The sequence below is a fragment of the Nicotiana tabacum genome, chromosome 23 (genome assembly GCF_000715075.1).
Source record: "Nicotiana tabacum cultivar K326 chromosome 23, ASM71507v2, whole genome shotgun sequence".
Classification (NCBI taxonomy): Eukaryota; Viridiplantae; Streptophyta; class Magnoliopsida; order Solanales; family Solanaceae; genus Nicotiana; species Nicotiana tabacum.
In genome coordinates this window covers 113,001,335-113,018,714 of record NC_134102.1, presented here as the reverse complement: position 1 = coordinate 113,018,714, position 17,380 = coordinate 113,001,335, and the positions used below count along the sequence as shown (strand labels likewise).

General features: G+C 38.9%; 2 protein-coding genes across 2 annotated transcripts; one reads left to right on the top strand and one right to left on the bottom strand.

Moving 5' to 3' along the window:
• Positions 1 to 2,170: 2,170 nt before the first annotated feature.
• LOC107816677 (endoplasmin homolog) lies at positions 2,171 to 7,951 on the top strand. Its single transcript, XM_016642409.2, has 15 exons — positions 2,171 to 2,479; positions 2,797 to 2,917; positions 3,014 to 3,167; positions 3,250 to 3,330; positions 3,433 to 3,544; positions 3,625 to 3,751; positions 3,836 to 3,974; positions 5,209 to 5,326; positions 5,554 to 5,753; positions 5,861 to 6,076; positions 6,163 to 6,328; positions 6,413 to 6,554; positions 6,651 to 6,801; positions 6,995 to 7,399; positions 7,491 to 7,951. The coding sequence occupies exons 1-15, from the start codon at positions 2,413 to 2,415 to the stop codon at positions 7,728 to 7,730; spliced, it is 2,439 nt and encodes an 812-aa protein (XP_016497895.1). The 5' UTR covers positions 2,171 to 2,412; the 3' UTR covers positions 7,731 to 7,951.
• Positions 7,952 to 9,867: 1,916 nt separating this feature from the next.
• On the bottom strand, positions 9,868 to 11,888 carry LOC142177334 (uncharacterized). Its single transcript, XM_075245809.1, has 4 exons — positions 11,605 to 11,888; positions 10,906 to 11,515; positions 10,253 to 10,515; positions 9,868 to 10,162 (listed from the first exon to the last, which is right to left on the bottom strand). The coding sequence occupies exons 1-4, from the start codon at positions 11,886 to 11,888 to the stop codon at positions 9,868 to 9,870; spliced, it is 1,452 nt and encodes a 483-aa protein (XP_075101910.1).
• Positions 11,889 to 17,380: the final 5,492 nt, after the last annotated feature.

Here is a 17,380-nt window from a genome sequence, read left to right as displayed (position 1 = left end):
GTATCAGGTAATTTGGAGAAATCAGATATAGTATCAAGGTTGTGAGGAATTACTCCTTCACCAACGGGAAGCTTCCATCCTCAATAACGGCAAGAACATTCTCCTCGTGAGGGGGAAACACCATCGCCAAAGGGATCACATCACTTCCCTCACTAGACTTAGAATCCATGTTAGACATGTTTTGATAAAAGAAAGAAAGGTATCAAACGATGAAGAACTGGGAACAATGCAAATCACTGGAACAGAGAGGAGAGGTTTAAAGCAAAAAAAAAAGCAAGAGAGTAACATAGGGTTTCGAAACAACAGAAAACTTAAAACTTCAAAATCACACCAAAATACCTCAGGATCTTGCCACCAAGACCGAAAATGGTTCATCATTACTGGGCACCGAAACCGAAGCGACAAGTTCAATCAAAGGACACATGCGAAACGAAGCAACACATCGGGAATATGCGTCAAAATGACGCATAACGTCATGACGTCATCCTAACTCGTGGACATCATAGCTCCAACAAATCGCCTGGGAAAATCGAAGCGTTTGAAATGAGCAGCCCACGTAGGGCCACGTTGCCAGTTTGCTGTAACCACCATGACCTGCACAGCTCGCTCGATTATTTTAACCACAACGAACAAGATTCGCTCATCGAACCCGCCTGAAGCCGGCCTCAATAAGCTGAGGGACTAACTGTATGGGTCAAAATCTGACTTTAGAATATTTGAGCCAAAAATAGTACTAAGGGAAGAGTTCCCAAGTCGTCGTTTGTCGAAATGGCCTAAGGAGCAGCGAAGTCTGTGGTCGAAGAGTCAACGAGAGCCATAGTCGAGGTGTCAACAAGGGTCGAGGCCGAGGTCGAGTACCGTTGACAGAGTTGTAACAGCTAGTTTTTAAGATAGGATATTAAAGAGAATATTCTAGTGGATATTCTATGCACTTGTACTATTAGGGTTTCTTAGGAATATATCCCATATAAATAGAAAAAGAGACAATGATAGGGGACATGTGATACTCATTTGTAAAAATACACACTTTGACTTGAGAAAGAGTATCAGATCTCACTTGCTAAGATACAAATATCACATTTTCACTAAGATTCTTGTCTATACTTTTCCACTAGATCCGAGAATAACTCAAATATTCAAGGGATTGTCTATCATTCATCATTGTGAGAAAGAACATCCACTTATTCCATCCTTTCTTGGGTGAATCATTCATTCTATTTACTTAAATACCATTTATTGCTATTCATTATTATTGAATGCTATATTATTGCTTCTGATTTCTAGAACGCTTATTGTATCCAACCAGATCCACGCAATATTTATCGCTTCTTTAAGAACTCCATATTTGGATATTATTGTTAGCTAAGATTATATATATATATATATATATATATATATATATATATATATATATATATATATATATATATATATATATATATATATATATATATATATATATATATATATATATATATATATATATATATATATATATATATATATATATATATATATATATATATATATATATATATATATATATATATATATATATATATATATATATATATATATATATATATATATATATATAATTATTTGAACCAAGATATATATTTTTTGGTCAAACATATTCTACAACTTCTTCCATCTTTGATTGAATTCATGCAAAAGAAACATAACAAATGACTCTACTCTTTAATTTTGAAAAATCGATAGACTGATCCTATCATGATAAGTAGAATATTTAAAAGGATTTAAGTTATATAATATTGACTGTATAGATATTTCTTTTATTAGTATAATTTAACTTATTATAGCATGTTAGTTATCATGTTTATCGAGTTATCAATTAATGTTTGTAACAAACATTTGATAATTGTTTTGTAAGTCATTCTTTAAATAGTTTTAGACAATTATGCATGGAACTTCATTCTAGTTAAAAATATTTTCACAAGGAATGCTCGAAGGTTAAAACTATTGACTTGACTTCGCTGCATAATGTATGGTCACCACTCACCTTACATCTTTTGTACTTACCAATGAAAGAAGAACACGTGGTTCTCAGACGTAGCTGCTACGATAAGTAATTCCCTGTAATTCTATTCCATGAACCTCAACGCAGAAGATAGAAACCAGGTCTTCGTTCGCGTCGACTTGTAGAACAAAAGTTTTCTCCACGTCTGAAGAGGCGACAGGAACCAATAAAATCACGCCACGTATAGAATCACACATCTTAACCGTTGGATCGTCCACGCTGGCAAAAAGGAGATCAATTAGGAAAATGAATCTCCTAGGTGACACATACGGCGACGAGCTCACTATATATAGTCGCTCAATGGAAATGGCGCAACTTAAAGAAGCAAAATTTCAAAAGCCGCTGAGGTCTGAGAGTGAAATCCAATACAAATGAGGAAGTGGACGATCCCTTCCGTTCTGTTTCTGTTATGTCTTCTTTTCCTTCTTCCAGATCAAGGTAAACTAGGGTATTATGTTCAGCTTCCTGTAAATTTTGAGATCTCATGGAATTTTCTTGTTATATGTATGTAAGACTGCAATGTTATTTTTGAAATAGTTGAATTAGATGATAAACTAATACTGTGTATCGAGCATTGGGCAGTAAATTTGCCTTATTAGTCTTGGAGTTTATGAGGCTTTTTTAGTCCGGTGTTGCGTTGAGACATTGCTTCCATAATTATTTAAGGAATTACTTAGTTGATTGATTGATTGAATTGCTTAGTGGAGTACGGACATTACTGCTTTATTCTGAAGCATGATTTTTCCACTCACTAGGTCGGAGGATACAAGCAAATGCGGAAGCTGAATCTGACGCCCCTGTAGATCCGCCAAAGGTTGAGGAAAAGCTTGGTGCTGTTCCACATGGTTTATCCACTGATTCTGATGTCGTTAAAAGGTTTCCGAATCGTTGATTCATTTAGTTTGTTTCGCTCTGATTCATTGCCTTCAGCTTCTTTGTATGTTCATTGCTCTGAGTACTATATCATTATAGGGAATCGGAGTCTATGTCAAGGAAAACTCTCCGAGCTGATGCAGAGAAATTTGAGTTCCAAGCTGAGGTCTCTCGGCTTATGGACATCATTATCAACTCCCTTTACAGTAACAAGGACATCTTCTTGAGGGAGCTGATCTCGAATGCATCCGATGTAAGCATACTTTTAAGTCTCTGGGGATGTTCGACATTATCTGCAAATGATTTCTTCTAAGTTAATATGCTGTTAAATTCAGGCGCTGGACAAGATTAGGTTCCTGTCACTTACTGACAAGGAAGTACTTGGGGAAGGTGATAACACTGAGCTTGAGATCCAGGTTGGTGATTTGTGTCCGTTGTTTGTGTAGACTCTGTTGGTTGCTAGTGTGAGGAAGTTGCTCTTTTAAAAGCTGTTCTGATGATTGTATTGTTTATTGCAGATTAAACTGGATAAAGAAAAGAAAATTCTTTCCATTCGTGACAGAGGTATAGGAATGACTAAGGAGGATTTAATAAAGAACTTGGGAACTATAGCTAAATCTGGAACTTCAGGTAATCTATCTGGTGGATATGAGATTTGTGGTGTTCTTGGAGTTCTCTTTACTGTTCACTAATTTGTTATTGCTCAACAGCCTTTGTTGAGAAGATGCAGACAAGTGGAGACCTTAATCTGATTGGACAATTTGGTGTTGGGTTTTACTCGGTCTATCTTGTAGCTGACTATGTTGAGGTCATCAGCAAGCATAACGATGACAAACAGTATGTTCTTGTTTGAATGTGTTGATTAATGACAATTCATGTAATGGGAATGTTGTTAGTGATTTAACAAATTTCTGCATTCAGATATGTCTGGGAGTCGAAGGCTGATGGGGCATTTGCCATTTCTGAGGATGTATGGAATGAACCTCTTGGTCGTGGAACCGAAATTAGATTGCACCTCAGAGATGAAGCAGGAGAATATTTGGACGAGTACAAACTGAAGGTGTGTCTGATAGATACTTCCCAAGGAGACTCTTTTCATATATCATGAATTGGTGCATGCCAACACTTTAATATTTCACCAGTCATTTAGAGTAATTTTTATTTTTCATTCTAATATTGATTTTGGCATAGTAGGTAATAATATATTATAATGCTGAAATAAATGGAAATAAACAATCTTAACCTTTTGTGCCTTGGTATTGATTTATCAATTCCTTTTTGTCCCACATTATCCATTAGACCTTTGTATAAGGTAAATAGTTTTATTAACATTTGGGGGAACCCCTTGTACAAGCTGTATACCAAAAAAAGAGAACCTACACCAAAATATGGTTCTCAACAAACGAGATCCAATCTTATATACAATTAGGGACCTCATGAGCACACCTAAAAGAAACTAGAAACAAAAGACTACTTTGCAATTTTATAAACTCTTGTTCCACTCCTTCAAATGCCTTTCTATTTCTCTCTTTCCAAATAACCCACATGATTGCTAAGGGGGCAACACTCCATGTCCTTAGACTTTCTTCCCACTTCTATGAGCCCAACTATGCAGCACTTCCTTCACTGAACCCGCACATCATCCGCTAGATTATATTCTATTGCAGACTAGAAGTAAATACTTTCCAAAATTGAGGAACATAACGAAGACCAGGGCAGTAAAAGGGCTGCAAACGTTTGTGACCCATTGATTTGAAGCTAGTTCTAGGTTGTTTTCTTATATGAATTTTTCTGCTCCCCCTTAGGATTATTTTATTATTTGGACCTTTGATTGAAAGGGTGCAGTCTAACAGAAGAAACAACAGGACCAATTACTTGATATTCCATAAGTCTTGTATTACAGTGGTTGAGAATGAGATGATTAAGCTTATGGATGAATTGCTAACTAAAAGTAAAAGTCTGTGATATTTGGGCTGTTTCTGTTTTAGCATATTCAATCTTGTGCTTGTGTGTCTGTGTGGAGGTACCGTAAATTTTTGTAGTTAGAAAAAAAAGCCCAACCTGTTGTTCTGTTGACTAAGTTTTTGGATTCTTACATTTTGGTACTTGTCATCAGCATCTATCCTGAATATTCTCTACTCCAAATTTGATTATTTTCCAGTTCAAGTTACCAGATTAAATTGAAAATAAGAGTTTCTATGGACATACTTTCTGTTTCTAAAATAATATTATGTTTCTGAAGCTTCTGTTGAGGTTCTCTACATTGCTTAATGCATGGGTTACCTTGTATTCAGGACCTGGTGAAGAAATACTCTGAATTCATCAACTTCCCTATAAATCTTTGGGCAAGCAAAGAGGTTGAGAAGGAGGTTCCTGTCGATGGAGACGAGTCAAGTGATGAAGAGGAAACATGTATGCGTGATTCATCCTACTTGGCTTGCCAAGTTTATTCAGTGTTAACGAAGTCGGAACTTGTAGTGAATGTGTTTAATGCATATTTTAAGACCTGTTCCCTGCTCGGAGAAATTGTTTGGGGTTTTGGGGGTGTGGGGGGTGTGGTAGGTTGCTAGATGAATTAAAGTTTACCCCCTCATCTTTTAATCTTATGCGACCTCATAGTCTTTCAATGTTGTGAACAGCTGAAACCAGCCCTTCTGAAGAAGAAGGAGATGAAGATGATTCTGAGAAGCCAGAAGATGAGAAAAAGCCTAAAACTAAGAAAGTGAAGGAAACCACTTATGAGTGGGAGCTTTTGAATGATGTGAAAGCTATATGGCTTCGGAATCCAAAGGAGGTGACAGAGGAAGAGTATACGAAATTCTATCACTCACTTGCAAAGGTAAATTGCTACTTACATACTTTCTTCCACTTGAAATGCAGTGAGAAGAGTAGAAAACTTTTGTGAACTCTCTTATCATTTGCTAAATTCTTGTATTATTTTGCCAGGACTTCAGTGATGAGAAGCCCTTTGCTTGGAGTCACTTTAATGCTGAAGGTGATGTTGAGTTCAAGGCTGTACTGTTTGTCCCTCCTAAGGCTCCTCAAGATTTATATGAAAGCTACTACAACTCCAAGAAATCCAACTTGAAGTTATATGTCAGACGGGTCTTTATCTCTGATGAATTTGACGAATTGCTGCCCAAGTACTTGAGTTTCCTAATGGTAGTTCTTGTTACTCTAGAACTTCACTGTTTATATTACGTATGGGCCAAGAGTTTCTAACGCCATTTTGTTTGACATTATGCTAGGGTCTTGTTGATTCTGACACCTTACCCCTCAATGTCTCAAGAGAAATGCTTCAGCAGCACAGCAGCTTGAAGACAATTAAGAAGAAACTCATCCGCAAGGCCCTTGACATGATACGCAAGATTGCTGATGAGGATCCTGATGAATCTAACGACAAGGATAAGAAAGGTTAGTTTATATCTCTGAACAATCCATTGCCTAAGAGATTGAATTTCTCATTTCCTCTTTTCTGAGTTTCTCATGACGTTACAGATGTTGAAGAATCCAGTGCAGACAACGAGAAGAAAGGTCAATACACAAAGTTTTGGAATGAATTTGGAAAGTCAGTAAAACTTGGTATCATAGAAGATGCAACTAACAGAAATCGCTTGGCTAAGCTCCTCCGATTTGAGACGTATGCCCTGTGTCTTAAGAGTAATTCTTTGATGAGATTGTTAAGTCAAATCAGGGTGACTGATCCCTTGTCGTCTTAATATTTTCTCGTTTACAGCTCAAAATCAGATGGTAAACTAACTTCCCTAGATCAGTACATCTCAAGGATGAAGGCTGGACAGAAGGATATCTTCTATATAACTGGAGCTAGCAAAGAGCAGTTGGAGAAATCACCATTCCTTGAGAGGCTAACTAAGAAAAATTATGAGGTATGAGTCTTTCTTAAGATTGCATGGGAAAGCTGCATAACAAAATAGTAGTTTATTTTAACAGAAAGTATTAGTCATCTTTTCTTGCATTGTGAGTTTGACTATGTTCCTTGTCTTTGATATTTAAATTCTCTTATAAATGCATTTATCATGTCTGCTCTAAAGATTCATTTGCTAAGTTTCCCTTGTTTAGGTAATTTTCTTCACGGATCCCGTAGATGAATACCTGATGCAGTACCTTATGGACTATGAAGACAATAAGTTCCAAAATGTATCCAAAGAGGGCCTGAAACTGGGCAAGGATTCAAAAGCCAAAGAGCTCAAGGAGTCATTTAAGGAGCTAACCAAATGGTGGAAGGGTGCTCTTGCTAGTGACAATGTAGACGATGTCAAGATTAGCAACCGTTTGGCCGACACCCCTTGTGTAGTTGTGACATCGAAATATGGTTGGAGTGCCAATATGGAAAGAATCATGCAGTCACAAACTCTGTCGGATGCAAGCAAGCAGGCGTATATGCGGGGTAAAAGGGTGCTTGAGATCAACCCTAGGCACCCAATTATCAAGGAGCTTCGGGATAGAGTAATCAAGGACCCTGAGGTACACTTGATTTTATCTCTACACATGTGATCAAACGATAAATGTTATAGAAATGGCTAACTGTTACTAATTTCATTAACTTGGTTCACAGGATGAGAGCGTGAAGCAAACGGCTCAGCTGATGTACCAGACAGCATTACTGGAGAGTGGTTTCCTGCTCAATGACCCAAAGGATTTTGCCTCCCGCATCTACAGCTCAGTTAAGAGCAGTTTAAATGTCAGCCCTGATGCAACAGTCGAGGAAGAAGAGGATATTGAGGAACCTGAAGCTGAAACTGATGACAAGGAAGCTGCTGCCAAAGATGATTCTGATGCGAAGGACGAATTATAGATTAGTCTTGACGAATGCCCTTTCTCTGGAGAAAACTACGTAGAAGTCACATGCTATATACAAAGCGCATGTGGATAATTTAGGTTTCAGATTGTTAGTCCATAGGTTAATGTTAAAAGTACCAGGATTTTTGTCTGTCTTGCATTTTCACGGATTTGTGTATGAGAACGTTGCTGTGTTTTCTGCAACATAATATAATTTGCGATCCTCTTTTTTTCTTCCTTTTTACCTCAAATCTCCAATATGCACCATCTAGGTTTCAAGCCTAGTCCACGGAGGAGCTCTTTGTTGGTTTTTAGCTTTGAATGCTACCTAAAATCACAATTATTGTAGGTCTACTAAAAGTTTCATAGCGTATTAGTTTTTTTTTTTTTGATAAGAGGGGAAACTCGCGGTCGCTACAATCTTTGACACAGCTTCTGCTTTTCGGGTGAGCACTCTGTGGTGAGCATACTTTGTGCGCACTGGGTAAACCTCCCCCTGTGTAATAGCCTACAAACCACACAGGGGATGTAAACTGCACTAGGCAAGCCCTGTGCGACAGGTTCAACTCAGAAGATATTGAGGGGGGATTAGATCCCAAGTCATCTGTATGGATAACCACCCTCCAAACCAACTGGGCAAACCCGAAGAGTTGCGTATTAGTTATTTTGAACTGCAATAAAAAAGTATTTTTGAATCCCTCGAAATCATCAGTGAGTTTTATCTTAGAAGTGTCATATTATACAATTATTATGACCAAAGTTAATATATTTAACGTTAAGCGCGATGATTGGCAATATGACAATTGAATATTGTTAAAAGGGGAAATGGAGCTGGGTTAGAGAGTGAGAGCTTGAGTCGGTTACAAAGAGAAAGAGAGAGAAAATCTCAATTTCATTTCTTCAATCTTAATTACAATGTGTATATATATGCCTATTTATACAACTCACTAGCTAGCTAACTTAACTATCTTCTAACATAGTCCTTAGCTAACTAATTATGTAACTAACTAAGTACTACTCTATATCCATTAAGTACAACTATCACAACTACTAATATTTTCTACACTCCCCCTCAAGTGGGGTGATGAAATACATTGATCATCCCCAACTTGCATAACATTTCACTGTGCAGTTGTTTCCCAAAACCTTAGATAGAATGTCTGTAACTTGCTCTTTGCTGGCAACATGTTCTGTCTTGACCCCTGATGCAGTTTTTCCCGAATGAAATGACAGTCTATCTCTATGTGTTTGATACGCTCATGGTACATGGGATGCGATGTTATTTGAAGAGTTGCCTTGTTATCACAAAATAACTCCATTGGTAGATCAATCTCCATTCCCAGTTCCTCCAACAGCCCATGCAACCAAACCAGCTCTACTACTGTGGTTGCCATACTCCTATACTCAGCCTCACCTGAGCTTCTTGATACTGTGCTCTGCTTCTTGGACCTCCAGGAAATTAGTGATTCTCCCAGCTTTATGCAAAACCCAGTGACAGACTTTCTAGACACCATACAAGATACCCAATCAACATCACAAAAGGCAGTGATCTTCCTGGACTTGTTATTGCTCATCAGAAGTCCTAGGCCTGGCTGGCTTTTCACATATTTAACCACCCTTAATGCAGCTTCATAGTGTGACTCTTTTAGAGCATGCACAAACTGACTCAATGTTTGGACTGCAAAGGATATGTCTGGTCGTGTGATTGCCAGGTAGAGTAGTCTTCCCATCAACCTCTGATAAGGTCTTCTATCTTCCATCTCTTTATCAGTGTCAAGTTCAAACAATTTGTTATACTCCAAACTAGTGAACTTCTGATTCTGCTCCAAAGGGGTTATAGCTGGCTTTCCTCCCCCTAAGCCATATTCTGATATCAACTCTAGAGCATATTTTCTCTGGTTCATGAGTATGCCTTTGGATGACTTGGCAAACTCTTCCCAAGAAATACTTCAACTCACCCGAGTCTTTCATTTTGAAGTTGTTATTAAGGATGTGCTTGGCCTCTTGTATCAGCTTGATGTCACTACCAGTAATAAGCAAGTCATCAACATACACTAATATTATGACAATGTGTGTATCCTACCTTTTAGTAAATAGGGAATAATCTAACTTGCTTTGAGTAAAATCTGAATTGATAAGAGCAGTGGTAAGCTTCAAATTCCATTGCCTACTTGCTTGTTTGAGGCCATATAGTGATTTGAGGAGCTTGCAAACCTTATTCTCCCCTGGCTACCAAATCCCTGTGGCAAGGACATGTAGACTTCCTCAAACAAGTATCCCTGAAGGAAGGCATTGTAGACATCCATCTGGTAGAGTGGCCAATTATGCTGAGCAGCCAAAGACACAACACATCTGACAGTCACAATCTTCACTACAGGAGAGAAGGTGCTATGGTAATCCAGACCCTCATGTTGGGTAAGGTCTTTGGCCACTAATCTGGCCTTATACCTTTCAACACTACCATTTGCCTTATACTTCACCTTATACACCCACTTACATCCAATGGGTATTTTACCTGTAGGCAAATCGACCACTTACCATGTATGATTGTCAGTGAGGGCCTCAATCTCAAGCTTCATAGCCTGAATCCAGAACTTTAGAGGTGCATTAGCTTGAAACCTGAGTGCCATTGCCATCTCAAGCAAGTGCCTGTATTTCCTCTCAGCTACCCCATTCTGTTGAGGGGTATGAACATATGAACTTTGATGCACCACTCCAAGAGAAGTAAAAAGAGTGTTACATTGAGAATTGCAAAGTTCAAGTCTATTGTCTGATCTAATGGTCTTGATAGAAGCAGAAAACTGAATTTTAATCAAGGCAAAGAAATTTCTGAGTAAAACAATGACATCACTTTTCATTCTCATCAAATAAACCCAAGTCATTCTAGAATAGTCATCAACAATAGTAAGAAAATATCTATAACCGTTGTAAGTATATTGTCTATATGGACCCCACACATCCATATGTACAAGTTCAAAAGGAGAGACAACTTTAGAAGTACTAGTAGGAAATGGAAACCTAGTTTGTCTTACCAAAGGACAAATTGTACAAGACAAAGACTCTTTATTGAACAAATGACTTTGTAAGAAAGGAAGTTTTTGAAGAACAGCAGCTGGTGCATGACCAAATCTCTAGTGCCACACTGAGAATTGATGAGATTGAGCAGAAGAGAAGCAATGTTGTGAAGATACAGGGAAGACTGAAGTACATGGAACATGTGCTTTGACAGGTGATAGCTTCTTGGTAGGTTGAAGTAAGTATAGACCATCCTTCTCCTTACCAATCCCCTTCACCTTGCTAGTGCAAAGATCTTGGAAGATGCAGAAATCAGGATAAAAACCCACACAACATTGCAGTTGTTTGGTCAGTTTTGAGATAGACAAAAGATTATATTTGAAAAGAGGAACATAGAGGACATTTGTTAGTTCATCATTAAACAGTGAAACTGAACCAACATGTGTAACAGAGGTCACATGACCATTTGGTAAATGAATTTTGTTGGCATTAGGTGTAATTAGTTCAAGATTTAGCAAAATATTCAAGCTAGAAACCATATGATTTGTTGCCCCTGTGTCAACCACCCATGGAATGAATTCAGTGCCTTCAGATAAACTAACATTAGAGCAATTAGATATATCTGCCATATTAGCAACTTCTTCCTGTGAGGGTACTGTCTTGTTGATCAGCTGTAGGATCTGTTGATGTTGTTCAGGAGTGAAAGTAGGCATTGGCATGTAATGAGTAGATGGATGAGCAGGACTATTGGAGCATGATGTATCTGAGTGCCCCAAGTAATTGGCACTGTTGACTGAGATCCTTTGTTATTAGTTCCAAACTGTTATGGCCTCTCAAAACTTTTCTTCCTGTTAGCCTTAAAATTAGGTGGATACCCAACCAATTTGTAGCAATTCTCCCTTTTATGTCCTTTCATATTGCAATAATCACAGTATAATCCGTTTGGTTTCTTAAACATGTTGTTCTGCATAGCAGCAAGAGCTGTAGGATCATTCAAATCCAGGTTTGGTAATGGCTGAGCACACGGTGTTATCATATTTGACTTCATTCGTTGGCTTTCATCTTGCATGAGCATATTGTAGGCTTTGTTCAATGATGGACTTGGAACTGTCATCAAAATCTGGCTGCGTGACTGTGCATAGGTCTCATTTAAGCCCATTAAAAATTGCATTAACTTCTGTTATTCCATATGATTTCATAAGCCTTGTCACTCCCAAGCAGTGGAACTAATGAAAGGTATTTATCCCAAATGTTACGCATCTTAGAGAAGTACTCAGATATAATAGAAGTTCCCTGTGTCATTGTGTAGATTTCCATATGTAGCTGATAAACTCGTGTAAGATTTCTTTTATCAAAACGCTCTTTCAAGTCCATCCAAACCTTATGAGCATTAGATGAATACATCAATCCATTTCCTAGTTCCCTTGATACTGAATTGGTGATCCATGATAGGACAAAAGTATTGCACCTATCCCATTCATGTACTAGGTCTCCTCTATAATGTTCCTTACGACAGCTACCATCAATAAACCCTAGTTTATTTTTTGCTAACAATGCAACCTTCGTAGAATTACTCCATGCAGTGTAATTTTCTATACCAGTTAACTGTTGAGGGATTAGGATACAACCTAGAGTATCAGATGGATGTAGATACAGAGGATTACTTGGGTGAATGTCGGTGAATCGTTCGATCGAATCTCCAGCTGTAGGTGCTGAATCTTCAGTGTTAGTCGAAATTTGTGCAAAGCGATTTGCAATTGCAGCTACAAAGAGCTTAAGATTCCATAAATTGAACTAACTTTTGGGTCAGAAAAGAAAAAAACACCAAAAAAAAATTGTGAAGAAAGAAAAAACTTTGAACAACACAACAATGGCAGAAATTAGGGTTTGCTGTGCTCCGAAAATCATTCTCTGCTCACCGATTGTTCTCAATTGCTCATTCTTCAGCTCAAAATTCCACCGATCGGTGGCTCTGATACCATGTTAAAAGGGAAAATAGAGTTGGGTTAGAGAGTGAGAGTTTGAGTCGGTTACAGAGAGAAGGAGAGAAAAAATCTCAATTTCATTTCTTCAATCTTAATTACAATGTGTATATACATGCCTATTTATACAACTCACTAACTAGCTAACTTAACTATCTTCTAACATAGTCCTTAGCTAATTAATTATGTAACTAACTAAGTACTACTCTATATCTATTAAGTAATCTGTAGCTTTTTACAGATTTGTTTGTAGTTTTATGTCCTTTTTACATGCGATTGTATTTTACACATAAGAGACCCGAAAATAACATATAAAACATCTTTGCATGGTAATTTTTATTTTTTTAAATTGTAAGTAGGCACAAGAGACAATTTCCTCAACTGATTCTTTTAATGTTTACAATGATATTTCAAAAGAAAAAACCAAGACACTATTCTTTCTTCTTGATTATGTGAGCACTGCGATAAACTCTTAATTACACACAATATAATTGTATACGGTTAAAATCGAGCCCACCCAATTTTTTTATTTGACCGGGACCAGGGAGCTGCATCGAAGGTCGGCCCCGTAGTGGATCAGACCAAGGTACGAGGAAAAAGTACCAAGTTCGGGATTCGAAGTACTTGTCGAGATCGAGGCCAGCAACGATCGAGACCGAATAAGAAAGGCATCGATCAAGATCAAAGATAACATAATAACAGAAAGACGAAATATCCGTGACTAGTCGAAGATCATGGCGAAAATCTCGGAACAAATCAAATTAGGAACGGTTAATTAGCTAATCATGTAATTTTCTTCTGTAATTAGAGTTATACCATAAGTAGAATTCCTCTACTATATAAAGGAGAGTATTAACCATTTGTAAGGACACATTGTTCTCGCATAAAAAAGCCAATATAACGCGCTTATACTTTCTTGTTCATCAACTTGCTTTATTTATAACTGTTTTGGTATCAATCGGTTCGAGGGGACCCTAGCTCGAGGGTTGAATCCTGTTTCAAAACTGGTTCGCTTTAATTTATAGTTCATTTATGTTATTAATCTTCATATTTATCAATTGGTATTGAGTAAAGTCACGTGTCCTTAGAACCACATTATATGGTCAATTGTTATCCAATTTTAAGGATAAACAGTTTGGCGCCCGCTTTGGGGCTAAGGATAATAGTGATTGCTTAATACTGATTCCGATAACACAAACTGCTTTACACTTGTTCTCATAAGAATCTTTATTTTTAGGATAAACATGTCAAACTCACAAGCAGCGCCTACAAACGGTGACAACGACCTTGGATTTCACGGAAAAATGACAATATAGTCGCCCCAGGAATCGAGGAGCCTCAGGCTGACCTCAAGGGAGTACCAATTGCAAATCCCGTCGATGTCAGTTCACATGTCGCCCTAAATGCAAATTTGGGCGTTGATCCCGAAGGTAGCATATGCAGGGAAGTTCGATCAGGTGGTCGAGGTACGCAGGGCAGAGAAGATGGTGGAGTTAGCCTCCAATTGATATTAGAAATATTATAAGCTCAACAAGCCGTTATGGCACAACTAAAAAATCAGCACCGAACACCGAGTAGGATCAAACCAGAAGTCGTCCATAGGACCGAGCCTGTGCCGGAAAGGTCGAACACCAACGAATCGAGGACTGACCCGCCATAATAAAAATGCTCGAAGAGCTCACTAAATAGTTTGAATCGGGAGAAAAGAAAATCGAGGCAAATGACAAGAAAGTAAAGACATACAACTCCCGGGTTGACCAAATACCGGGGGCACTGCCGATTCTAAAGGGCATGGATTCAAATAAATTCGTACAGAAGCCTTTCCCTCCAAGTGCGGCTCTGAAACCCAATCCGAAAAAATTTTGAATGCCAGAAATTCCCAAGTATAATGGGACCACCGACCCTAATGAGCATGTCACTTCTTATACATGCGCAATAAAAGGGAATGACTTGGAAGATGATGAGATTGAATCTGTTTTACTGAAGAAATTTGGAGAAACCTTGTCGAAAGGAGCAATGATATGGTACCACAATTTGCCGCCTAATTCTATCGATTCCTTTGCCATGCTTGCAGACTCCTTCATAAAGGCACATGCCGGAGTAATAAAGGTTACAACTAGGAAGTCGGACCTCTTCAAGGTGAAACAAAAAGACAACGAAATGTTGAGGGAATTCGCATCTCGGTTCCAGATGGAACGCATGGAACTACCACCAGTCACAGACGATTAAGCTGTTCAAGCCTTTACTCAGGGTTTGAACGAACGAAGTTCGGTGGCATCACGACAACTAAAGCAGAATTTAATTGAATATCCAGTGGTAACTTGGGCCGATGTACATAATCGGTACCAGTCAAAGATCAGGGTCGAGGATGATCACTTGGGGACCCCTTCCGGTTCCGTTTATCCAAACAGGCAATTCGGCAGAACTCAAAAGGATATCGACAGAGAACCCCGGTCGAACAGAGATCGGTATTAACCATACAACGTAGATCGTAGAAACAGCAGCCCAGGACGCAATCCCATCCAAAATAATCAAAGAAACGATCATTGACAGAGCTCTCGATGGCTCATGAGCAAAAGTGGCTTCGATAAACATGCTGATCCCACAGAAGCACCACAGTTATCAGATGTGTTAGCCATTGGGAGAATCAAAGTTACTAGATGGCCAGACCCCTACAAACCGATCCATCCCAAAGAAACCCCAATCAAATATGCAAATACCATGGTACACATGGTCATAGAACCGAAGATTGCAGACAACTAAGGGAGGAGGTGGCACGTCTATTCAACGAGGGTTACCTTCGAGAATTCTTGAGCGACCGAGCTAAGAACCATTTCAAAGATAGGGATGCGAATAGGAAAAATGAGCAGGAAGAACCACAACACGTGATTCACATGATCGTTAGTGGGGTCGATATTCCATAAGGGCCCGTGTTCAAATGCACTAAAGTATCAATCACCAGGGAAAAACGAACTCGAGACTATGTGCCAGAAGGCACTTTATCATTCAATGATGAGGAAGCAGAAGGGATCTCAGAACCCCACAATGATGCTTTAGTAATCTCTATCCTTATGAATAGAATTCAGATTAAATGTGTTTTAATTAATCCAGGAAGCTCGGCCAATATTATTCGATCGAGGGTCGTGGAGCAGCTCGGCCTACAAGATCAGATTGTACCCGCAGCTCAGATTCTCAATGGCTTCAACATGGGGAGTGAAACAACTAAAGGCGAAATCATCCTACCAGTAAGTGTAACCGGAACTATTCAAAAAACAAAGTTCCATATGATCGAGGGCGATATGAGATACAACACACTGCTCGGAAGACCCTGGATTCAAAACATGAGGGCGGTCCCCTCAACCCTTCACCAAATACTGAAGTTCCCAACACCGGATGGAGTAAAAATGGGGTATGGAGAACAATATGCTGCCAAAGAGATGTTCGCGGTCGACGAAGTAATACCAGTATCAGTGCTTTCGTCAACAAAGGGATCGGAGTCCAAAGGAAAATAGGAAGCTAAATAGCAACCACAACCACCAGCCTCGACTCAGTCGGAGAAGCAGGGAACGGACGAGGACGTTGACTATTGGATCCCTCGATCCTTCATAATCCCCGTGGATTCTGACGCCACCAAATCGACGTTGAAGAGCTAGAGCAAGTCATACTGATCGAGCATTTACCCGATCGAAAGGTATACCTGGGTACGGGGTTAACCCCCGAGCTCAGGGAAAAACTCATTAAATTTTTTATCAATAATATGGATTATTTTGCTTGGTCCTACCTATATATGATAGGGATCCCACCATAGATCACTACACATTGACTGCCCGGTAAAACAAAAGAGAAGGCCCCAGTTCGAGGTAAAACATGCATTCATCAAGGACGAGGTAGCCAAACTTCTCAAAATAGGATCCATTTGGGAAGTAAAATATCCCGAATGGTTAGAAAACGTAGTCGTAGTCCCTAAAAAGGGAAATAAACTTAGAATGTGCGTAGACTATAAAGATTTAAACAAAGCATGTCCTAAAGACTCTTTTCCTCTGCCGAATATCGATCGTATGATCGATGCCACGGCCGGCCACGAGATCCTTAGTTTTCTCGATGCCTACTCCGGGTACAATCAAATACAAATGAACCCGGAGGATCAGGAAAAGACTTCGTTCATCACTAAGTACGACACCTATTGTTATAATGTAATGCCGTTTGGACTAAAATATACCGGTGCCACTTATCAACGCTTAGTAAATCGAATGTTCGAAGAACAAATAGGTAAATCAATGGAGGTTTATATTGACGATATGCTAGTTAAGTCCCTACGACCAGAGGACCATTTGACACATTTGTAGGAGACCTTCGATATACTAAGGAAACACTACATGAAACTCAACCCGGAGAAATGTGCATTCGGGGTCGGCTCAGGCAAGTTCCTCGGCTTTATGGTATCAAATCGGGGGATCGAAATCAACCCCAATAAGATCAAGACAATCGAAGACATCACAGTAGTGGACAATGTTAAGGCCGTACGAAGATTAACAGGGCGCATAGCCTCCCTAGGCCGATTCATCTCGAAGTCTTCAGATAAAAGTCACAGGTTCTTCTCACTGCTCAAAAAGAAGAACAATTTTGCATGGACCCCGGAATGCCAACAAGCATTGGAAGAATTAAAGCG

Bases quoted from the DNA above. Each gene is read 5' to 3' on its own strand.
- LOC107816677 (XM_016642409.2), top strand. From the start codon at position 2,413: ATGAGGAAGTGGACGATCCCTTCCGTTCTGTTTCTGTTATGTCTTCTT. The intron at 2,480-2,796 runs GTAAACTAGGGT...TCCACTCACTAG, and splicing joins TTTCCTTCTTCCAGATCAAG to GTCGGAGGATACAAGCAAAT. The intron at 7,400-7,490 runs GTACACTTGATT...CTTGGTTCACAG, and splicing joins GAGTAATCAAGGACCCTGAG to GATGAGAGCGTGAAGCAAAC.
- LOC142177334 (XM_075245809.1), bottom strand. From the start codon at position 11,888: ATGGGCTTAAATGAGACCTATGCACAGTCACGCAGCCAGATTTTGATG. The intron at 11,516-11,604 runs GTATCCACCTAA...CTCAGTCAACAG, and splicing joins AATTGCTACAAATTGGTTGG to TGCCAATTACTTGGGGCACT. The intron at 10,516-10,905 runs GTATCTTCACAA...ATTAAAATTCAG, and splicing joins CATGTACTTCAGTCTTCCCT to TTTTCTGCTTCTATCAAGAC.